Below are 25,649 nucleotides of genomic sequence, written 5' to 3'. Positions count from 1 at the left end.
CGCTGTGGGAGGGATGCGGGATAGGTGGCAGAGGCAGAGATAGAGCATCAGGGGTGGGGGGGGGGTGGTGTTGGCACAGTTGCAGACACACACCAAGCCCTGAGACACCAGGCATGGTCATTTCATTACAAACAGTTGGTTTATTGATCATTACAGAAAGTCTCTCTGGTGCTTCCTGCTCCCTCTCCCTTCCCCTTTTCCCAACCATGATTCCCCTCACCCTGCCCCCATCCCACTCTCAGTCCACAATAGAAACCCATATCAGAATCAGGTTTATCATCATTCACATATGTCAAGAAATTTTTTTTTGTGGCAGCAGTACAGTGCAATACATAAAATTACTACACTACTGTGCAAAAGTCTTAGGCACCCTAGCTATATATATATATATATATATATATATGTGCCTAAGACTTTTGCACAGAACTGTAGAGACAGGAGCAGGAGTTTATTCTTAGGAATTCCAACAGAACATTGGTGGCTTGAACGAGCAGCGCCGTGAGATGAATCATTCGTGAAACACAAAGACCCAGTGAAAAGCGCCAAAAAGCGCCAGTCCTGCCAAAGGGTCTCAGCCCAAAACATCGACTGTTTACTGTTTTCCATAGATGCTGTCTGGCCTGCTGAATTGCTCCAACATTTTGTGTGTGTTGCTAGTTGGGAATATGCTTTAAGTAATCACAGTACGGGGAAAATCCGTGTTAGTCAAAATAAATTTGACTAGGTTAAACAGAAAACACAAGGGCTTAATGATTCTATGTGAGGCAATAATTAATAAATACAGGTACACAGGCCCACGCGGCTCATGCCAATCCATTGCCTTCGTCGTATTTTCGACGGTCAGTCACTGACTCCAACATAACCTTCCTGATGCTTCCCAGTTTAATGAAGTTAACCCTCCTCGGGGAATTCTTATTCTAGGTTTCTCCTTGTTCTTCTTGAGTAATCTAAACGTTCTGAAATTCTAGTCATCATGCCACAAAATGCTTTTGCTGCTACTTGTGTATGGGAGGGAGAGGGGGACTTTAGGGTTCTAACATTTTTCTGTCGTTCATTCTCTGGGTTTTTTTTTCTCTTTTGTGGATGTCTGTGAAGAGTAAATATTTCAGGTTGTATACTGTATGCATTCTCTGTTATTAAACTGAACCATTGAACCAAATCTCCTTCAGTCTAACATCTTGACTTGCTTCAGAGCCCGGACTGATGGATTTAGCAGTTGTTCTTCCTTGGTGTTGCTAAATATATATGATTTGTTTCAAGTATTCCTGTGACTGAGGCCATTTGCAATAAGTGCTTTGAAAAGAAACACATCGGCACTTCTTTTGTCTTGGTAGAAATTCTCAAAGCACTAATTGTTGCACTGGAAGATTATTTAGCACAGGATCTCTTGCTAGGAAATGTAGTGAAAATGCTTCTCTAGCAACTTTCGTGAAAACATTGAGTATAACATTTGCGAAGTGGTTGAAAATATCTGAAGTAATCCATGCTTTTGTCTATCCTTGTGAGCATTAATCACTAAAATGTCCAACAAAGATGTGTCTTGCACGTTCATACATTTTGTAGCCAAACACTCACGGGATAATACAAATGCAATTACGTTTTTAGGCGGCCTGGGCAGATATAAAATGTAAACTCACACATACATTTTCGCTATAACAATTCCATCAATTGTCTGTTTTCATTCAATGTTAAGTAGGTGAATGTATAAAGTTGTGAATAAGTAAAGTAAGTTCAGAGGAGATCCTGTTCTGGGCTTTTCAGCTCATTTAAATTCAGGATGCACTCCACTCTCCTGGCACTAATTCACAGTTTCTGAGCTGGAGCTTTGTCTGCAACTTGAATAGATTATGCCCAAAGCCAAAGTTGATGAGCAAACTTTTCAAAAGAAGCCCACTGCACTGTAAAATCTTCTGGAGCACAAAACACTGGTGCACAACACTCAGATTGCTTTCACTTGCAGTTTTGCTCATCAAAACGGTAGTGAACTTACCTTTGAAACGACCACTTATTTTTCTTCTTATGAACTGTTCCCATGTTTATGGCTAACTTCTTTTTGTTGTAGTGAAAAGGAAAATGACCAAGGAAGATGGTTACAAAGAAGACTTCGTCTATGATAAAATGTCTACAGTGGAACGAAGAAAACAGGAAGATGGAAGTTATACCACTGATTTTCAATCCAGTGATCATCAGAGGGACAGAAAATGTCATACTTGTTTTCATCACAGGGGATGGATCTACACTCTGATAATTGGGGTAAATGTACCCACATAAATCTTTACGTAAAATTAATCTATTCTGAGTAAACACATGAGTATTAACTCAAAGCTATGGTGATATGCAAATCTGACATTACTTATAAAATTTACCGTGAACATACTGGCATGGGAAGTGGAAGTTATAAGGGACCTAGGAAGGTTGCTTTAGTTGAAATATTATTTTAAAAAAGTCTAGATTAAGCAATATTCACAATAAAAAGGTTAATAATTGGTACGTAGGAAAATAACCCTTGATAAGTGGCAAGAAGATTTTGTTTTTGAAAATATTTTGTAATGTAATTTTTGTGCTTTTTTTATTTAGGTGGTATAGGCAATATATTCTAGGATGTTTTCTATTGTATTACTTTTGGCACAATAGTAATCACCAGTGTAGTTTGGAGGTTGTGATATTATCGTTAGTGTAAAGTGCTTCTGCATCAGGTAAAAATTACATTTCAATTGTGTTACAGAGTTGCCTTCTGATGGCTACTGCCTTCTCAGTTTACCTGGGAAATGTATTTCCTGATGAAATGGACTACTTGCGTTGTGCTGCAGGTTCAGTAAGCACCGTTTCAATGTGATTACTCGTAGCTTTCTGTCTTAACTCTGCTTAGTTGAAAATACTTCACAGAGAATGAAATTGTTCTGAAAATATTCAAGCTACATGTAAATTTGAATTTTAACTTTTTGTTCATTCAAGCTGATTGCTTCATGACTATTTAAAAATAATTTACATAAGTCTTTGGTATTAATATTTATTCCATATTTTGTTATTAGTATTGGTTTATTATTGTCACATGACCAAAACCCAGTGAAATTTGAATTTTAATTTCTTGGTCATCCAAACTGATGCCTAAATGACTATATTTGAAATGGTTTATTTGTAGTAAGTGTTTGATATTAATATTTATTGGACTTTTTGGAATTGGAATTTGTTTATTAATGTCATGTGTACTGAGATACAGTAAAAAGATTGTCTTGATCAAATCATTATATAGAGCATTGAGTCAGAAAAAGGTAAAACAATAACAATGCAGAATAAAGTGTAAAAGCAACCGAGAAAGTACAGGTAAACAAGAAAATATCTTTCTACTACGTAAAATGATGACTATTAATCCTGGAATACATTAAAAAAAATCTGAATTCTTTATCTAGCTTTGGCGTCATGGTAAATTAGAAGTTAAAAATTTCCAAGCCAACTTTATTCTTTGCTGTTCCAGAATAAGTCTTCTAACTTAATAAAAAACAAACTCTTTGAGAATTTTCCCACTTCGTGCTCCTCCCATTCTATGAGTTCTCTAGGTGTGACAATCAATATCTGCTAATTTTAAAATGGAGACTGTATGGATCTGTATTAGGAGCATTCCAGACTCATTTCAATTCAACTTTTCCAGATGACAGAGGGTGCGTGAGACAGAAAGAGTGAGAGCACAAAATAAATGTTTTGGTTAATCTGCTTATCCTTACTGAAACCCAGGGCTATTCAAAAAATGGAGGTTAACAATTTGTTTTCAAATATGCTCCTAGTGAAAATAAGCATGAAATATTTCTTTCCATTCAACTTGCTTATATTTTGGGCATTTATTGTACATGTGATAGTAGCTTGATTTCCTTCTCGTAAAACTATTATTTTAATTGCTAATTTCTTTCCTAGTGTATTCCTGCAGCAATTGTCGGGTTTGCTACAGCTAAGAGAAGAGTTAATGCAGTAGGTACATTATTACAAGCTGTATTTTTGACATGTATGCTCAAAGAATAAAATTACAGAATATTAATTCATCATTTTCTTTAGTTACCACACCTCCAGCTTCTCTTTATCTCCACGTTCACTATCACAACAACGTGCATGATTTGGTATGGGTGCAAACTGCTCCTCAATCCTGCTGCATTAAATGTAAGTTATCTTCGAATTTCATAAGCTTTTATTAATGAACAATTATAATTATTATATTTATATAGGCATCATCGTCATCATTATGTGCCTTGTCGTATGACGTGAGTGTTCATGGTCTTCCAAACAATATGATTGTTCTTGACAAATTTTCTACAGAAGTGGTTTGCCATTACTTTCTTCTGGGCAGTGTCTATACAAGATGGGAGACCCCAGCCATTATCAATACTCTTCAGAGATTGTCTGTCTGGTGTCAGTGGTCAATAACCAGGACTTGTGATATGCACCAGCTGCTCATACGACCGTCCACCACCTTCTCCCATGGCTTCACATGACCCTGATTGGTGGGGGGGGGGGGAGCTAAGGGAAGTGCTACACCTTGCCCAAGGGTGACCTGCAGGCTAGCGGAGGGAAGGAGCGCCTTACACCTCCTTTGGTAGAGACTTATCTCCACCCTGCCATCTCTATTTAGGCAACATTATTAGATCAACAATTGAAAGGTATAAACCTCCAAAGATTCATAATCTTTGTTTCTGAGGTTTGGTGATATCTTCCTTTAAATATAAAAATATTATTTTATTCTCTGTCTTATGGACTCACTTTCAAGGACTCTTCATCTCATGTTCTCGATATTTATTGCTTATTTATTTATTATTATTTCTTTCTTTTTGTATTTGCACAGTTTGTTATATTTTGCACACCTGTTGAACACCCATATTGGTGCAGTCTCGCACTGATTCCATTATGGTTATCATTCTATCATGGATTAACTACAAGAAGATGAATCTCAGGGTTGTACCTGTATACACTGACATATGTGTACTTTGATAATAAATTTACTTTGAACTTTTTAATATAATTTATAATATGCAGCAGCTAACAATGGCAAAGGCACTGTTTATTCCCCTACTTAGAGTTACAAAATCATTAGTGAGCTGAATTCTTGAGTTGTTGGAGTTCATATAATGAATCAGGAACCATAGTACTGTTGGTTACGGAGTCCAGGACTTTGATGCAGCAACTATGGAGTGATGATTATATATTTCCAAGGAAACGAAATGATAATTTTGAGGAGGACTTGAAGATGATTTAGTTTCCTTGAATTTTTTGGCCTTTAGTTTAGGTCTGGGGTTCTCAACCTGAAGTTCATAGACCTCTCGGTTAAAGGTAGGGGCATAAAAGAGGTTGGGAACCCCTGGTTTAGGTAGAAATTGTTGAATCAGAACAGAATCAGGTTTAATATCACTGATATATCTCATGAAATTTGTTGTCTTTGCAGTAGCAGTACAAAACAATTCATAATAATAGAGAAAAAACTGAATTACAGTAAGTATATGTGTCTGTCAAATAGTTAAATTAAATAAATAGTGCAAAAACAGAATAAAAAAAACTAGTGAGATAGTGTCCATAGTTTCAATGTCTATTCAGAAATCTGATGACAGAGGGGAAGAAGCTGTTCCTGAATCGCTGAGTGTGTACCTTCAGGATCCTGTACCTCCTTCCTGATGGTAACAATGAGAAGAAGGCATGTCTGGGTGATGGGGGTGCTTAATGATGGATGCCCCCTCTTCCGAGGCATCGCTCCTTGAAGATGTCTTGGATACCTTGGAGGCTAGTACCCATGATGGAGCTGACTAATTTTACAAATTGTGGTTAGGAACTGCAGATCAATTTTCTGAAAGTTGTGCATGTTGTAGCTAGTTTATTAGTGAAGGATTACGAGAATGTTTACAGTGGAAGACTAATGCTAATCAACTGGTCTCCATTGTTCTGAAATTGCCGAGTTTCATATATGATGATGTTGATAAAGGGTTTCTAACCTTTTTTTATGCCATGGACCAATACCATTAAGCAAGGGGTCCGTGGACCCCCTGATGTAGATGTTCTCATTGAAGCTTTAGAGAACAGTCAGTCACGCTCCTGATTTGCGTGCTGTAGATGGCAGTGCATGGAAGATTCATTCTGCATTTGGTTGTGTTTCTGCGTACGGAGTTGGTGGAGGTTCACTATTATAAATCTGGAATATTTTATATTGAGTATCTATGGAGTCATTGGTCAAAGCATGCTAACCCAGTGCTATGCCCTTGTGGGCCATCCACAATCATTCTTATCTTGAGCAGGAAATGGATGTCCTACCTTGCTGGTTCTTCTGTTTTGCTGCATTTTCTGAAGGGTGACCAGGGTTCAGATGCCACAGTATGGAGGCCTTGCCTTGTAGTCCCTATGACATCTGGCAAGATATGCGACAGGACCTGGTGAACTGCAAAACCTATTGATTTTAATGATTTTTTTTAACAACATTCAAAACTGTTTAAAATATTTTGGTTGAAATAACTAAGATTCTGTTTTCTAAAAATTATAACTTACTTAAAATACAAATAATCAGACATTAAGTTAGAGGAAAATAAATTAAAGAAAAATAATTTACATTCCTTTTTGCCTCCTAAACCTTTGCCATCCAACCCCCATTGAAGCTAAAGTTGTGGTCTTCCTCTAGAAGGATATAGGATCCAGAAATCTCAGCAGAACTGCTGCTGGACTGGCTCAGTTAAAGGTCTTGGAGTTCACAGTGATACTATCTGCAGTCCAGTGTGATAGTGTTAATTCTCTGAAAACATGCAACTAGATTCAAAGTAGCGCATGTTCAGTCCTGATCCCCGGTGCGTCCTGAAGGAAATTCCCATGTTCTCCAAGTGATTGCTTGAGCTTGCCCCAGGTGCTGAGATTTCCTCCCACATTTCAAAGGTTAAAAGGTTCACTTATTATCAAAGTATGTGCACAGCACACAACTCTGAGATTTGTCTTCTCCAGATAGCCACGAAACAAAGAAAACCATGGAAGTCGTTCAGAGAGAAGCATCAAACCACCCTCCCCCCACACAAAAGAAGATAAATTGTGCGGAGAGCAACATCAAACCACCCCCATGCAGAAAAACACATTATGGAAACAGCAAGAACATCAAACCCCAAACGTCCCTTGCAAAATATAATAACAAATTGTGCCAAATGGTAACAAGAAAGAATGGTCAAAAACACAGAATATGTAAAAAAAATAACAAACTGGAAGAGTCCATAGTCCAATCCATAAACCACAGCATTTCAGAAACATGCTGGGTTTTTGGTTAACTGGCCTTTAGAAATTGTCCCTAACATGTAGGTAATTTGTAGAATCTGGGGGAGGTTAATGAAAATGTTGGGAGAATAAAATAGGATGGGTGTAAATGTGTAGTTAATAGTTAGCATGAACTTGATGTGTGTCCTAGCACAAGGAACAACTCCATCCCAAAACTGAAGAGTCTGTTTCTGCAAGGTATAACTCACTGATCTGTCACATCATAACTGCTATAATCTGGGAAGGAGGTATGCAATTTCATGTAACATTTAAAAGGGAACTATAAATATTTGAAGGGAAGAAAGAAATATGAGTGAAAAAGCAGGGGAGTGATGTCTACAAAAGAGCTGGCATAATTTCTATAAGAAGTGGCTACCTTCAGTAGTAGTAGTAGGCCTCTGTTGGTCAGGATTGACCATGATGTGGCATCACAGCTGTCTAGTTGTGCAAGCCAGGGCAGTACAATATGGTGAACGAGCTGTTGCCCGTGTAGCAAGCTTTCCCCCTCTCCACGCAGCTCATGAATCCAAAGGAATGGCAGAGACCGATATTGTTTGGTACCGGCAGCATCGCAGGAGTTGCCAGTCAATATTGAACTCATCGTAGGACTGCTCTGGGGATTCCAGCACCAGATTGGTTTCCCCAGGTTTACTCCTGAAGCCCTCCTCATGAGTGGGTATAGATGCAAGACAGCAGAGGTTTGAGATCAGAGTTTTTCTCCTCCTGGATGAGCTGCCAACCATGTCTGATGAGGCCCATCTGACCAAAGCGACTGGTTTTAAGGCGCCAGCAACCCACCTTTGCTCCTTCTCCTGAAATGGCTCCACTGGGCTTAGTAGTTAAGCCACATGTAAAGGCCAGGATCTGGACTTGGTTGTCGGGCTGTTAGAGGCACACACCATTGGGAGCATTCAGTAGGTAGTGGGAGCTTATCCGCACTATCAACCCCAGCTATAACAACCATAAGGAACTTTTGTGCTGTGATTATATCTAATACAGATGTTATTTTATAGATGTTACAATATTTAGATATTAAATATAATATCTTCTAGGTTTTCTTTGCACTGCATCTGATCCGGAGTAACAAATATTTCATTCTTCTTTACACTTGTGTGCAGGAAATTACATTAAACAGTCTTGAATTGTCCACAGTTTTCTAATACCTCAGAAGATAATTCTGCATTTAAGAAATGTATGATTGACTCTCATGCATTTGTAGAAGCAATATAATTTCCATCTTAACTTAGGATCATTTTGATTTAAACTGTTACTAAACTAAAATTTGAATGAGATAAAAAATATATTATTGTGATTATGAGTCAGTGTGACAAAATCTATGGCGAGTTAAGAAGCATCATTATTCTCTACTCCAGAGGATTCTGCTTTTTTCATTCAACCAGCCAAATTTTAAATGCAGCTTCTGGAAATTAGTTGGATGAGGTCCACAAAATGGTGGATGTAGTCAGCAAATGAAAGAGCCGATTGTTCGAAGTTTATTCACCAACCTTTCTCACTGACCAAAATGCAGTTTAGAGTTTCTGTTTAGAGCAATGATTGTTAAGTATGTATTTATAATGACAAACATTCTACCATCACTTTAGAAGAAACTTACCGCAGTCTTTTTCAAATAAAATCAATAAATAGAGAAGGTGAGATGCTGCTATTAAACTCGGAACAGCCAGCACTCAGAGGGAGGACTATTGCACTATTGTTGAGTGTCTGCTTGAATCATTGAGTGCGTGTCTGCAGGTCCTGTAACTCCTCCCTGATGGTAACAATGAGAGGAGGGCATCTCCTGGGTGCTGGGGGTCCTCAATGATGGATGGCCCCTTTTTGAAGCATTGCTCCTTGAAGATGTCCTGGATGTTGGGGAGGCTAGTGCCTATGTTGGAATTGACAGTTCACAACTTCCTGCAGTTTATTCCGATCCTGAGCGGTAGCCACCCACCCCCCGCTGCCACCATACCAGATGGTGATGCAGCCAGTCAGAATGTTCTCCACGGTATATCTGTCGAAATCAGCATGTGCCTTTGGTGACATACTAAATCGCCTCACTCCTAATGAAATATTCTGGGTATTATGCCATAAGATTCACACTGGATTTTAATTAAAAAAGAAAACAGTTTGTTAGTTAACTTTGCTCATCTATTGTTTGCATAATGTACCGTTTACTTCTTTTCACAGATAAACTTTAACCTGGTTTTACTTGTACTTTTGGAAATTCTGATGGCAAGTAAAGTCATCTTGTCAGCAAGGTCCAACACAAAGTGCTGTAAGAGAAAGAAAGCAAGTATTCCAATTATAATGTTTACATTTTCAGAGCAATATGGTTCTTAAATGAAGCATTGATTTTCAATTTAAGAATAACATTGAAATATGTTTATGTACCATTTTTTCCAAATGGATGCAATTAGTTAATATAAACCAAATCTAGAAGTTTATTTTACCATCCAATTCTAACAGTCAAAACAATTCTAACAGGTCATAAACATGAGGAAGTCTGCAGATGCTGGAAATCCAGAGCAACACACACAAAATGCTGGAGGAACTCAGCAGGTCAGGCAGCATCTGTGGAAATGATTAAACATTCAACGTTTTGGGCCAAGACCCTTCTTCAGGACTAAGAAGGAAGAGGGAAGATGCCAGAATAAAAGGGTAGAGGGAGGGGAAGGGGAAGGAGGATGAATCTTGAAGAAGAGACTCAGTACAAAACGTCGACTGTTTATTCATTTCCATAGATGCTGCCTGGCCTGTTGGATTCCTCCAGCATTTTGTGCATGTTGCTAAGGATTAATATGCTGCATTGTATAGAGTAAGAGTGGTGAAATTTCTGAGACTCCATTTTCTTTCTTCCTTGTTTGGGGTGTGCATTCCAATCTTATATGAGTTAATCACTAATAAAATCTACTCTATCTGCAGGTGTTGTCATACAATGAAACAACATTCTTTTGTCACATAAAGTTCCCATCTCGTACTCTGAAGTCCTATTCGGTAAGTAGATAATATTGAAAATCTATAAAGGTTGAAAGTGATGTTTTGCTAATTATTGTTTTTGTGAAAATCTAATAATTTAGTATTTTTCAGTTGGATCTTACCTGCTAGGTATTCAAATACGTTCATACTTAATTTTGTTTTTGCGCTGTATATTAGAGTTACTAATTCATCCCTCTGCTCAGGACAGTGACCGGGTAGTGTGATGTAATGTTTGTTTCTATAGGATGGGGAAAGGACAAAATGGATCATCAATCAGTTACAGATATACTGTACTGTGCAAAAGTCTCAGGGTGCATAAATATAGCTGGGGCGCCTAAGACTTTTGCACAGTACTGTACTTGTCAACGTGGAGCAGACGGTGAGATTATAAATCTGGCGGAAGAAAAGTATGCTGGGAATGGCGAGGATGGGTGCCGCGGGAGTGGTGTGGGACAGGTGTCGGGGGGGGGGGTGGTCACTCGTCTGATAAAGACACTGCCCAGAAGAAGGCAATGGCAAACCATCTCTGTAGAAAAATTTGCCAAGAACGATATGGTCATGGAAAGACCATAAATGTCCACGTCATATGACACGGCACACAGGGTAGCAGACACCAACAGAATCAACAAACTCATTCGTAAGGCCAGTGATGTTGTGGGGATGGAACTGGACTCTCTCACGGTGCTGTCTGAAAAGAGGATGCTGTCTAAGTTGCATGCCATCTTGGACAATGTCTCCCATCCACTACATAATGTACTGGTTGGGCACAGGAGTACATTCAGCCAGAGACTCATTCCACCGAGATGCAACACAGAGGTCATAGGAAGTCATTCCTGCCTGTGGCCATCAAACTTTACAACTCCTCCCTTGGAAGGTCAGACACCCTGAGCCAATAGGCTGGTCCTGGACTTATTTCCTGGCATAATTTACATATTACTATTTAACTATTTATAGTTTCATTACTATTTAATTATTTATGGTGCAACTATAACGAAAACCAATTTCCGCCGGGATCAATAAAGTATGACTATGACTATGGCTGTGACTATAACTATAATGATGCTGATGTTGGGTATTCTCCAAATTAGAAGAATTTCCTGAATCATGTGAGGGTGGAGATTTGAACATGTTGATCAAACAATTGCTGATTTAACATCTACAAAGGTATTGGGTGTCTGAGTAATTGAGGTCTTGTGGGGTTGAGATCAAGATCAGGGATGATGGAAGTTGTCCTTGCATTATACAGAGGTCTAGAAGAATTAAAAGTAATTAAACTGACAGTTTATCAGTGCATTAGAGCAATGTGCTTGCCATGGGACTAATTGTGGAATGGTTACTCAGGAGACAATGCTGTTTAATTTGACCCACAGTGGTCCAGGAGGAGTGTTACATGTCCTAACCCAGTGCCTAACTGATTTGAAAGCTGTATCTGACATGCAAGGATGACATGTGCTGGGTTGAATTTTAAATGGGATAGTGCTTGGAGATAGTTCTAATTGCATTAGTTTCCAATGTGTGAGAGAATATTTGGCCATTGCTGGGGCGGATTTGGAGGTGATTTCAAGAGGCAGAGTTGAGGTGGCAAGGCCTGGGCCCAGGAGCAAAGAAAGGCCGATGTTTGACCAACTTAAACTCCAGGCCGGATTGGAAAGGTCGGGCTTGTCCGAATCAGGGTGGTGGGTCCCACGCCAATTTAAACTCCGGCCAGATTGAAAAGTTTGGGCTTGGGCTGAATCAGGGTGGTGAGTCCCAGGCCAATTTAAACTCCGGGCCAGATTGAAAAGGTCAGGTTGCTGGGGCCAGAGGAGATGGACAGACTGGTGGTTAGCTCTCGGCTCGGTGAGGTTTACTTGTACCTGCGCTTAACTGAGGCTGTGACCTTCAACTAACGGGCTCCTGAATTCGCTGTGACCGGCTTTGTGGCCAAGGACACACTTTCATGTACTTTAGTTCTGAATTATTATTTGCTTACATTTATTGTTTGCACAATTTGGTTTTTCTTTGCACATTGGATGTTTAACAGTCTTCTTTTGTTTTAATAGGTTCTGTTGAGTGGCTGCCCATAAGGAGACAAATCTCAAGGCTGTATAGTAAACATACATTGATAATAAATGTACTTTGAACTTTGAATTTCTAGATCTTAATTTTCCATTTTCTGGAGAATTTTCTAGCAAGAACCTCATTTATTTCAATCTTTCTAGGAACTGCATTCTTGGAATTCAGCTAACATTCCTGGCAAAAGTGAGCTGCTGAGCATCCATTGGTATGGAGCCCAGAACCTCACGGGAATCCACTTTTTGAAATGTCATCCATTTCCTGAGTACAAATCAGTTATATTTGGTTATGAGTAACACTTGTGTCTCTGCAATACTTTTAAGCCTGGGCTTTTAAAAACTGGTAGAAGCTTGAAGGGGGGTGGGTGTTGAAGGAGTGAAGTTACATCACAACCATGGAAAGGAAAGATACATTTGCAATCTAATTATAATGGCTTGGGTAATATAGTTCAAAGTTCAAAGTTCAAAGTAAATTTGTTATTAAAGTACATGCATGTCACCATGTACAACCCTGAGATTCATTGTCTTGTGGGCATACTCAACAAGTCCATGGAATAACAACCATAGCAGAATCAGTGAAAGACTGCACTAACTATGGCGTTCAACCAGAGTGAAAAATACAACAAATTGCGCAAATACAAAAAGAAATGAATAATAATAATAATAATAATAAATCAATAAGTGAAAAATATCGAGCCCTTGAAAGTGAGTCCATCTTTCAAGGTCGGGGCAAGTGAAGTTGAGTGAAGTTATCCCCTTTAGTTCAAGAGAGTCTGATGGTTGAGGGGTCCCGAACCTGGTAGTGTGCAATACTTTGAAGACAGCTTGTCCTGGGTGGTGGTGGGTTGGGGGTTACTGATGATGGATGCTGCTTTCCTACCACAGTGTTTTGTGGGTGATGAGGCTTGGAGCTCTAAGGTGTTAGGACTAAAGCTGTTCGGACTAACATCATGACATAAGACCATAAGATATAGGAGCAGAATTAGGCCATTTGGCCTTTTGAGTCTGTTAGGAACATAGGTACATAGAAAACCTACAGCACAATACAGGCCCTTCGGCCCACAAGGCTGTACTGAATGTCCTTACCTTAGAGTTACCTAGGCTTACCCATAGCCCTCTATTTTTCTAAGCTCCATATACTGATCCAGGAGTCTCTTAAAGGATCCTGTCGTTTCCACTTCCACCGCCGCCGCCGGCAGCCCGTTCCACACACTCACCACTCTCTGCGTAAAAACTAACCCCTGATATCTCCTCTGTTCCACCAATTCATCATGGCTGATCCAATTTTCCTCTCAGCCCCAATCTCCTGCCTTCTTCATGCCCTGACCAATCAAGAATCTATCAACCTCTGCCTTAGATATACTTAAAGACTTGGCCTCCGTAGCTGCCTGTGGCAAAAATTCCACAGGTTTGCATAACATGACTCCCTTTTAAATGGCTGGATTAAACAGTTTATCGACTGTCAATCTTTTCTCTGCAGGTGGTGGAAGTGATTGTGGCAATTTGTGCAGTGTTTGGTGGAATTATTGCTCTAAACATGGGTGCCTTGGTTCCTGGGCCTTACCTCTCGGTGACATTCTTTTGGATTTTGGCAGCAGTAAGTCAAACTGTCGCTTAGTTGTACAGTATGTTAATTTTATGTTATCATCATCAGTAAAACACCAATGCAAAGTCTGGTATTAGGAGGAAAAATGATCTTGTGTACAAAATGTTCTCTCCAATTCGGACAGCTGTTTAGGTGGTAAAAGACTGTGAGCATATCTATTAACTAAATATTGGAAAATTGAAGAGTCCTGCTTGAAGGGTCTTGGCCCGAAACATCGACTGTACTCTTTGCCATAGATGCTGCCTGGCCTGCTGAGTTCCTCCAGCATTTTGTGTGTGACAGCGTGAACTAATACGTGATCAGCTGTGAGTGGCTCAGAGTGTATGTAAAGTGCTCTCATTGGCCGATTGAATGGTTACTCTAATGGTGACTGCTCTTGAGAAGCGGGGTCTGAGAGGTATTGGCTGGACAACTTCCACCAAGGCTGTGCTTCAAGGACCAAGAGACCCACTGGTATACCTTTGCACCGTCCAGTGGCTATGTCTGTTTGCAGGCAACACACACAAAATGCTGGAGGAACTCAGCAAACCATCTGTGTACAGGTTTTCTTAACTTTTTGTTTTCAAAGTTCAGAGTTCAAAGTAAGTTTATTATCAAAGTACATGTATGCCACCAAATACAATCTTGAGTTTCATTGTCTTGTGGGCATACTCAACAAGTCATGAGGTTTCATATTAGAACGTGTTCCAGTGTATTCTTCACTGCACCTTTGATGTGACTGTTTTATTTTCCAGTGTTTTCCTGGAGCTATTGCAAGTCATGTTGCAGCAGAGCATCCTTCCAAGTTCATGGTAAGTTGAAATATGTGATGAATTTCTGTGATACAATTGCTTTATTTTCATCAAAGATTGCCCCGGGGGACACAGTATGTTCACTTTTACAACAAGTTGTGATTTGCTTGTTGGGTTGTTTGTCCGAGCCTGACAGCTAAGTCACCAATGTTTCATCTCCTGCTTAGCCCCCCCTGATCAGGGTCATGTGAAGCCATGAGAGCAGGTGGTGGGTGGTCGTGTGGCGGGGTGGGGAGGCGAGGCAGATGCTACAGTGTGCCCTAGGATGACCTGCGGGATAGCAGTAAGAAGGAGTGCCTTACACCTTCTTTAGTAGGGATGTATCACCACTCAAGTATCATCTGTATATCAGTTCAGTTTCCATTTATTGTCATTTAGAAATGCATGCATTGAAAAATTATACAATGTTCCTCCAGAATGATATCACAAGAAAGCACAAGGCAAACCAAGACTAAAACTGATAAAACCCACATAATTATAACAACGCAAACAACAGGAATTCTGCAGATGCTGGAAATTCAAGCAACATACATCAAAGTTGCTGGTGAACGCAGCAGGCCAGGCAGCATCTCTAGGAAGAAGTACAGTCGACGTTTCGGGCCGAGACCCTTCGTCAGGACTAACTGAAGGAAGAGTTAGTAAGAGATTTAAAAGTGGGAGGGGGAGGGGGAGATCCAAAATGATAGGACAAGACAGGAGGGGGAGGGATGGAGCCAAGAGCTGGACAGGTGATTGGCAAAGGGATATGAGAGGATCATGGGACAGGAGGCCCAGGGAGAAGGAAAAGGTGGGGTGGGGGGAACCCAGAGGATGGGCAAGGGGTATAGTCAAAGGGACAGAGGGAGAAAAAGGAGAGAGAGAGAAAGAATGTGTGTATATAAATAAATAACGGATGGGGTACGAAGGGGAGGTGGGGCATTAGTGGAAGTTAGAGAAGTCAATGTTCATGCCATCAGGTTGGAGGCTACCCAGACAGAATATAAGGTGTTGTTCCTCCAACCTGAGTGTGGCTTCATCTTTCCAGTAGGGGAGGCTGTGGATAGACATATCAGAATGGGAATGGGATGTGGAATTAAAATGTGTGGCCACTGGGAGATCCTGCTTTCTCTGGCGGACAGAGCGTAGCTGTTCAGCAAAATGATCTCCCCGTCTGCGTCCGGTCTCGCCAATCTATAGAAGGCCACATCGAGAGCACCGGACGCAGTATATCACCACAGCCGACTCACAGGTGAAGAGTCGCCTCACCTGGAAGGACTGTCTGGGGCCTCACCTGGAAGGACTTTGGATCTCCCCCTCCCCCTCCCACTTTCAAATCTCTTACTAGCTCTTCCTTCAGTTAGTCCTGACAAAGGGTCTCGGCCCGAAACGTCGACTGTACCTCTTCCTAGAGATGCTGCCTGGCCTGCTGTGTTCACCAGCAACTTTGATGTGTGTTGCTTGAATTTCCAGCATCTGCAGAATTCCTCGTGTTTGCGAAAATCTACAGATGCTGGAAATCTGAGCAACACACACAAAATGCTGGAGGAACTCAGCAGGCCAGGCAGCATCATTTCCTAACACGACAAATGTAACAACTATTTTCACAGTCAGAGGTTCTGACTGTCCTTGTACATATAAATAATGAATCATGATTTCCATGTAGTTATCCACATTGTAAATAGACTATACGTTTTGTATGAGTAAGGCAAATGCAATGTGAGCATTCATTTCAAGAGGACTAGAATATAAAAGCAAGGATGTAATGTGAGGCTTTATAAGGCACTGGTGAGGCCTCACTTGGAGTATTATGAGCAGTTTTGGGCCCCTTTTTCAGAAAGGATGTGCTGACATTGGAGAGGGTGCAAAGGAGATTCATGAAAATGATTCTGGGATTGAAAGGCTTGTCATATGAGGGGCATTTGATGGCTCTGGGCCTGTACTCACTGGAATTTAGAAGAATGAGAGATGACCTCATTGAAACTATTGAACGTTGAAAGGCGTTGACAGAGTGGATGTGGAGAGTATGTTTCCTATGGTGGGGGAATCTAAGACCTGAGGACACAGTCTCAGGACAGAGGGGCATTCTGTTAGAACAGAAATGGGGAGGAATTTCTTTAGCCAGACAGTGGAGAATCTATGGAATTCATTGCTACAGGCGGCTATGGAGGGCAGGACATTGGGTATATTTAAGGCGGAGGTGATAGATTCTTGATTAGTCAGGGCATGAAGGGGTATGGGGAGAAGGCAGGAGGCTGAGGCTGACAGGAAAATGGATCAGCCATGATGCAGACTTGAATGGCCAGATGGCCTAATTCAGCTCCTAAATCCTATGGTCTTATGTAACTCACTTATCACAGTGAATTTGCATTTTGGCAATGATTGCAAACAGAAGAACATCCTACCAATGGACCCTTTTGATCATTATTGCATTTATTTTTTTTGTATTTAGATAGAAGCCTTAATTGCAATAAGCAGTGTTACAAGTCCAATGCTATTCACGGCCTCTGGCTACCTATCCTTCAGTGTTATGAAGTTGATTGACATCTTTGAGCAGAGTTCAACAAGTTTGTTTGTAAGTATGTCAACTGAGGAGGAAAGGCATCTTTTATTATTGTACCTTTAAATTAATTTTAACGCTGAAATGTTAAAGTGCTAGATATTACATAGGTAAATTCAAGGTTGAATGGTGTCCTCAAATTAGCCCCTTCAAAGTGTAAAATAAAGCTGAGAATATTTAAGGTACGTATGTAATAAGCTCCTCCTGTCTATGTAGTATAATTTATTTACATATTTTAAAAATTTTATTGAGATGCAGCACAGAGTAGGCCATTCTGGCCCTTCGAGCCAGACTGCTTAGCAACCCCTGATTTAACCTTAGCCTAATCATGGAACAGGATGTTGTCGCGTGGCCAAGTGGTCAAGGCGTCGGTCTAGTGATCTGAAGGTTGCTAGTTTGAGCCTCAGCTGAGGCAGCGTGTTGTGTCCTTGAGCAAGGCACTTAACCACACATTGCTCTGCGACAACACCGGTGCCAAGCTGTATCGGCTCCAGTGCCCTTCTCTTGGACAACATCTGTGGCATGGAGAGGGGAGACTTGCAGCATGGGCAACTGCCGGTCTTCCATACAACCTTGCCCAGGCCTGCGCCCTGGAAACCTTCCAAGGTGCAAATCTCACGAGACTAACGGATACCTAAAAAAAAATCATGGAACAAATTACAATGACTAATTAACCTACCAACCGGTATGCCTTTGGACTGTGGGAGGAAACTGGAGCACCCTGAGAAACCTACCCGGTCTTGGAGAGAAGATACAAACTCCTTACAGGCACTGGCAGGAATTGAACCTGAGTAGCTGGTATTGTAATGTATTGTCCTATACCTACCATGCCATGTTGAAGAGGAGTTTATTGTTCCATTCGTTTTTGGGATCCTAACTGAGAGATTTGTATCACATGATCACTGGTCGAATTTTGTCTTTAACCACTCTCCAGAGCTGTCATAGCAACATTGTCACTTGAATCTGCCTATTTTTTATCCAAAGAAATATTACTCTTTCTGCAGAGGTATTTCAGTTAAGCATTCCTTGGGTATGGAGGGCTATGGTCCCAGTACAGGTCAATGGTAGTAGGCAGTTTAAATAGTTCAGCAAGGACTAGATAGGCTGAATAGCCTGTTTCTGTGATGTACTTTTCCCTGACTCTATTGTAATGTAAATTTATCCATATTTCTTATTACAGCAGTCTTATGACATCCTGGTATTTGCTCTAATGCTTCTGCTGCTGGTTCAGTCCAGTCTGATGCTCGCCACAATCGTCCACTGTGTGAACTACAACATGCAGGTTAAATATTACGAGTCAATGTGGAATACGTCAGACTTCCCAAAGGAGAGCTGTAAGACAGTTGAGGCAAGTATAAAAATCCACGAATGAATGCCCAATAAATCAAAGCCAGAGGCTTCTACTTGGTAGTTTATGACAGAAATATAAATATAGTATAGAAGAACTACAGATACAGTTTGTATCTAGCACCTCATAACTGAAAAGTTGGAAGGGATTTTGTAAGATTTCTATTCATAATTCCTGATGGTTGTTGTAGCCTGGAGTGGTAGTGGGGATAAGCTCCCACTACCTATTAATGCTCCCAATGGCGTGCGTCTGAAATAGCCTCTGACAACTCCTGGCCTTCACATGTGGCTTAGCTGTTAAGCCTGATGGAACTGTTTCTACTGGCAGGAAAAGGGACAAAGACGCGTACCAGTCGCTTTAGGCAGACAGAACCCATCTGCCAAGGTTTGGAGATCACTTAGGAGAAGGAAAACTCTGATCTCAAACCTCCACTCCTTGTGGCTATACCCACTCATAGGGAGGGCTTTGGGAGTAAACCCCAAGAGGAAATCTGGAGCTGGAGACCCTAAGGCAGTTGAGTTCAATGCTGACTGGCAACTTCTGAGACGCTGCTGGTGCCAAACTGTATCAGTGTCTGCCACTCCTTTGGATTCATCAGCTGTGTGGAGAGGGACAACCTGCTGTATGGGCAACAGCTTGCTCTCCATATCAAACTGGCCCTGGCTTTTGTAACACGTAGACAGCCAGGACGCAACATCCATGGTCAATCCTCACCAATTCATGAAATATATTTTTGTTTCGAATAAGGAATTAATAAAATATTTTATTTTGCATTTACTAATATTACAAACAAAAACAATCCCTTCAAAGTTAATCCAAAAGCAAAATACTGTAAATACTGGAAATCTGAAAATAACAATAGAAATACGAGAAATAACAGAGCAAGAAGCACTTGTGGAGAGTCAATGAGTTAATGTTTTAGTATGAAAGCTTATCATAGCATGGGGCCAAGTTATGCCTGCCTCTTTGTCAGCTATGTAGAATAGTCTATGTTCGAAGTCTTCCCCAGTTATACTCCCCAACTCTTCCTCTGCTACATTGACAACTGCATTGACACTGCTTCATGTACCCATGCTGAGCTCGTCAATTTCATCAATTTCACCTCTAACCTCTACCGTGCCCTTAAGTTCATTTGGATCATCTCTGACACTCCCTTCTCCTTTCCTGATTTTTCTGTCTCCATCTCTAGGGACAAGGTGTCAACCAAAATCTTTTATAAATCTACTGATTCCTATGGTTATCTCGACTATAACTCTTCTCTCCTTACCTCTTGTAAAAATGCTATTCCCTCAGTTTCTTCACCTTTACTGCATCTGTTCCCAAGACGTGGCTTCCATTCCAGGAAATCAGAGATGTCCTCCTCCTTTAAAGAATAGGGATTACCTCCCTCTACTATTGATGCTGCCCTCACCCGCATCTCCTCCATTTCCTAAACATACATGCTCAGCCCATCTTCTCACCATCGTAGCAGTGATAGAGTCCCTCTTGTCCTTACCTACTACCTCATCAACTTCCACATCCAACACATTATCCTCCACAACCTCTGCCATCTCCAAAGGGACCCTACCACTAAACATATCCTTACCTCCCCACTCCCATTTCCGCAGGGATCGCTCCCTCCACGATTCCCTTGTCCATTCGTCCTTGACACTAATATCCCCCCAGGCACCTATCACTGTAAGCGGCCCAAGTGCTACACCTGCCTATATACCTCCTCCATTCAGGGCCACAAACAGTCCTTCCGGGTGAAGCAACAACTCACCTGCAGATCTGCTGGGGTCATCTATTGTGTCTGGTGCTCCTGATGCGGCCTCCTTCACATTGGTGAGACCCGTCATAAATTGGGGGGTTAATTTGTCAAGTACCTCTGCACCATCTGCCACAAGCAGGACTTCCCAGCGGCCAATCATTTTAAATCCAATTCCCATTCCAATGTCTCGATCCATGGCCTCCTCTCGTGCCAAGATGAGGCCACCCTCAGGATGGAGGAGCAACACCTTATATTCTGTCTGGGTACCCTCTAACCTGATGGTATGAACATCGATTTCTCCTTCCAGTGAACAAAACTTCATACCCCCATTCCTTATCCCCCACTCTGACCCTTTACTTCTTCTCAACTGCCTATTTCTCCCCCTGGGTCCCCTTCCCCATCCCTTTCTCCTATGGTTCACTCTCCTCTCCTATCAGATTCTTCCTCTCCAGTCCTTGACCTTTCTCACCCACCTGGATTCACCTATCACCTTCCTGGCAGCCTCCTTCCCCTCCATCCACCTTTTAATTCAGGCATCTCCTCATTCCCTCTCAGCCCTGAAAAAGGGCCTCGGCCGGAAATGTCGTCTGTTTACTCTGTCCTAAAGAAGTTGCCTGACCTGCTGAATTCCTCCAGCATTTTGTGTGTGTGAACTTGAAATGGAGGCTCTATTCCTTCAATTTACTGTATAGATATTGCATCCGCTGTTTTTTTTTCCAGCATTTCCATTTTTATTTTGGGCTGACTTGGTCCCTTTGTTACTCCAACTAATTAAAAATTATACTTGTCACCTAGATACCCAAATCTGCCACAAAGGACTTTGACAAAGACAAAGCGTGGAAAGCAGTTATGGTTCAGATGGTGCAGTAGGAGCAAGGTGTTTCTCGGATGAGCCTTCAAATTATAGTACAGTACCAACAATTGATGTGTGATTTTGTTTCTTTTAACCATTGATTGTTTCTGAGCATGATACCATCCCAATGTGAAAGCTTGAGGGAAACATTGTAAATAATAAAATTTTTGTTCAATTAGTTTAGAATTTCTGTACCAGACTGACATTAACACGCGGATCTGTATCCTAAAAAAATAGTTTCACTTAAGTTAACTGCAAAATTGCATTTTATATCATGTTGCTCTAATTTACACTGTGACTGATTTTAATTCAGATCACGGGTTCCCAACCTGAGGTTTACAGATCCCTCGGTTAATGGTAAAGCTTCATGTCATAAAAAAAGTTGGGAAGCCTGGACTTAAGTTGATTTTGTATTGTGTACCAGAATAATTGGAAATATATATAAGCAATGATGAATACTAATTCTGCTTTTTTTTTGCTGATAAAAGCAACAATAAAACTTAATATTTCAGTACAAATCAAACAATTTAGAATTTCCTGAGAACGTGAGTTATAGGGAAAGTTTAAATTGGTTATAACTTTATTCCCCAGGAAGTAGGAGATTGAGGGGAAATTTGATAGAGGTATATAAAATTGTGAGGGGTATAGATGGGGTAAATGCAAGCAGGCTTTTTCCACTGAGGTTGGGTGGGACTACAAATAGAGGTCATGGGTTAAGGGTGAAAGGTGAATTGTTTAAGGGGAACATGATGGGAATTTCTTCACTCGTAGGGTGATGAGAATGTAGAACGAGCTGCCAGCACAAGTGGTGGATGCAGGGTTGATTTCAACATTTTAGAGAAATTTGGATAGATACATGGATGGGAGGGGTATGGAGCGCTGTGGTCCAAGTGGAGATTGATGGGACTAGGCAGATTTATAGTTCAGCACAGACTCGATGGGCTGAAGGGCCTGTTTCTGTGCTGTAATGCTCCATGACTCTATGATGTTTAGCATTAATTGACATCTGCCCAACTTGCTACATAGTCATCTGTCTTTTTTGCAATTTTACAATCTAGTTCAGTTAAAGAATGAGTCATGGTAATTAGTTAAGAATTAACAGTCCTGAAAATTAATCACAACCTACTGAAAAGTTAACTCTTGAGGACTTGTTTGAGTTCTCAAACCAGCCAAGAATCTCTGTATCAGGTTCTATAAATATAGTCTGATTAGCTTTGCTGTGGTGGAAAATAAACTTAAGATGAGAAAAGGGAAGTGGGAGCATTGTGGGAGATTTCAATCTTATCATAGTTGGGTGAGATGCAGTCAAAAAGCTTATACCGCATTTCATGCATCACACAGCTATCTTTACTCCTTCAGTTGACTCAGCCATAATACTTAGAATAATTTTTTGTACCTTCTTGGGACAAAGGATACAATTTCACCAATGTGTAGCATTTTACTTCCAGTCTAAGCTCTTACGGAGGCTTGTGAGATTGGCAAGTGTCTTGTCACAGATTGCTCATCTAAAGACCCTTTTCACCATCCTTGGGTCTGGTGGTCTCAGCTGTTGGGTACTTTTGGTATTAATAACAAAATACTCAATAACCAATGACTTCTCTGCTGAAACCCTCAGATGTCGTAGGATGGAGCCTCTGGTAAATACTGTATCTTACTATAGCCAACTGGTTACTGTCTCTATTTTATTCAATGTACTGTTGCTGAGATCTTTGCCTTGGTGAAGCTGAGACAGTGTTACTGGGAGTATTGTCTCTTAATCCATGAAGCTCTGCTCCCTAGTGCCAACTTACAGTTATGTCTGACTTTAGCAGCAGGCAACTGAACCTTTCTTAGTCTAATATCTAGGGCCACCTCAGCTCTTGATTGACCCTACGAATGAAGTACATATTGATATGAACCTCCCACCTGCTCTGATGTTCAATGAGATCATGGGTGTTTGTTTATGTCAGCCTCACTTTTCTGCTTTTACCTCAGAATCCTTGATGCCCTTAATCAGTATTTGATCTTTGCTGTGAATAAACTCACTAACTGAGTCTCCAGGGCTCTCTTGAGTAGCGAATTGCAAAATTTCACTACCTCCAGATGAGGAAATTCCTTCTCATCTCAGCTCTGAATGCCAATTCTCTCATTAAGCCCTCAAATCTTGTAAGAATTAAGAATCCTTCAGTGAAATCATCTCACATTTTTCAAATTCAAGTTTAAATGTCATTCAACCAAAGTTCAAAGTACATTTAATATCAAAGTATGTATGCATTATACAACCTTGAGATTCGTCTTCATACAGGCAGCCAGAAAAGAAGAAACCCAAAAGAATCCATTAAAAAAAGACTGATGAACACTCAATACTGCAGTGCAGAGAAGATTCACAAGGATGTTGCCTGGATTGGGGAGCATGCTGCATGCCATATGAGAATAGGTTGAGTGAATTCGGCCTTTTCTCCTTGGAGCGACGAAGGATGACAGGTGACCTGATAGAGGTGTACAAGATAATGAGAGGCATTGATCGTGTAGATAGTCAGAGGCTTTTCTCCAGGGCTGAAATGGTTAGCACGAGAGGGCATTGCTTTAAGGTGCTTGGAAGTAGATACAGAGGAGATGTCAGGAGTAAGTTTTTTATGCAGAGAGTGGTGAGTGTGTGGAATGGGCTGCCGGTGGTGGTGGTGGAGGCAGAAATGATTGGGTCTTTTAAGAGACTCCTGGATGGATACATGGAGCTTAGAAAAATAGAGGGCTGTGGGTAAAGCCTGGGTAGTTCTAAGGTAGGGACATGTTCGGCACAGCTTTGTGGGCCGAAGGGCCTGTATTGTGCTGTAGGTTTTCTATGTTTCTAATATGCAGAGAGAGAGGAAAAAACAGCGCAAACAATAAAATATAGCAAATAGCTTTTAGAATGAAAGTGAGTCCTCAGACTCAAAGCCCGGAGCATCCACAGCGGGCCCACAGCCTCAGCCTCAGTTCAGCCAGTAGCAGAGTAGATGTCACAGAGCCTGCAGACACAGAGCCCAGAGCATCCACAGCAGGCCCACAGCCTCAGCCTCAGCCTCAGTTCAGCCAGTAGCAGAGTAGATGTCGCAGAGCCTGCAGACGCAGAGCCTGCAGACACAGAGCCCAGAGCATCCACAGCAGGCCCACAGCCTCAGCCTCAGTTCAGCCAGTAGCAGAGTAAATGTCGCAGAGCCTGCAGACACAGAGCCCAGAGCATCCACAGCAGGCCCACAGCCTCAGCCTCAGTTCAGCCAGTAGCAGAGTAAATGTCGCAGAGCCTGCAGACACAGAGCCCAGAGCATCCACAACAGGCCCACAGCCTCAGTGAAGTGCATAACAGAGTAAGCCACACATGAATACCCATGAATTCAGCCAGATGGACCAGCATTGCTCCGGCCCAGGGTCAAGGTGGGTAACAGAGTACCAATAGTCAGACACAGCACAAGGCACATATAGCATACATAAGATAACAAGCACATATAGATAGCAAGCACGCCTAAAGCGAATATAGGCACAATCTGTTTAAACATTCCTCACAAGATAAAACGCCATATCCTCGGAATCAATCTGGCCAAGCTTTATTGCATTTCCTCTGTTGCAAGTGTATCCTTCATTGCGTGTGGAGACCTGTCCTGTATGTAATATTCCCGATGCACTGGCATATTTTGTGAAATTTGTTGTTTTTTGACAGCAGTACAATGCATCCATAATAATAGAAAAAATATGTGAATTACAGTGAGTAATTTAATTATTTAATTTAACTATTATATACATATATTTAAAATAGTTAAATTAAATAAGTAGTGCAAAAATCAAAAAAAAAGGTAGTGAGGTAATGTTCATGGGTTCAATGCCAATTCAGAAATCTGACGGCAGTGTGGAAGAAGCTATTCCTGAATCACTGAGTGTGTGCCTTCGGGGTCCTGTACCTCCTCTATTATGGCAGTAAGATAGCCATTCTTCAAATTATCTTGTGGTAAGGTTAATGTATCTTGCATTTCTGATTATGTGCTGAAACTTTGAGTGATCCCACTTCTTGCAGGAAGACCTCCTTCACGATCTTCAGTTGCAGGTGATTAGACTTTAGGGATTTATTGGCTTCCAATTCCATTAATTTCTCTTTTTAGCTAATACTATTTTCTTTCCGTTCCTCATTCACTACAGACCTAATGTTCTGCACTATTTCTGGGCGGCCTCCTGTGTTGTTTTCCATCAAAACAAATTTTTATTTTTTTTACTTTCTTTTATTTCTTTATTGCCTGATGTAATTTCTCCTGTTTCGGTCTGTAAGAAATCCATTTTAACTCTTCCTAATCTTTTCCTTTGAACATATTTATAGAAGCTTTAACTGTCTTTTTAAAAATGTTTTTCACTATATAGCTTTTTAACCTCTAATTAATTTCTTGGCCTTTTTGGAAAATTTAAGGTTTCTCAATTTTCAGTCTTGTTGCTTTTTGCCGGCCACATTGCAAGACTATCTGTAATAAGCTCTTCAG

At 41.0% G+C, this 25,649-nt stretch overlaps 1 protein-coding gene across 1 annotated transcript; it reads left to right on the top strand.

The window, feature by feature from the left end:
* Nucleotides 1–1,874: 1,874 nt before the first annotated feature.
* mlc1 (modulator of VRAC current 1) lies at nt 1,875–25,649 on the top strand. Its single transcript, XM_063072591.1, has 12 exons — nt 1,875–1,977; nt 2,063–2,253; nt 2,726–2,815; nt 3,910–3,963; nt 4,048–4,149; nt 9,442–9,543; nt 10,177–10,248; nt 13,765–13,881; nt 14,625–14,681; nt 17,110–17,232; nt 18,398–18,565; nt 21,111–25,649. Exons 2-12 carry the CDS (start codon nt 2,074–2,076, stop codon nt 21,183–21,185), a joined length of 1,140 nt encoding a protein of 379 aa, XP_062928661.1. The 5' UTR covers nt 1,875–1,977; nt 2,063–2,073; the 3' UTR covers nt 21,186–25,649.

The sequence above is a fragment of the Mobula hypostoma genome, chromosome 20, assembly GCF_963921235.1.
Source record: "Mobula hypostoma chromosome 20, sMobHyp1.1, whole genome shotgun sequence".
Lineage (NCBI taxonomy): Eukaryota > Metazoa > Chordata > Chondrichthyes > Myliobatiformes > Myliobatidae > Mobula > Mobula hypostoma.
The sequence above is the reverse complement of the archived record's forward strand: the minus strand, read 5'-3'. Positions and strand labels throughout refer to the sequence as shown.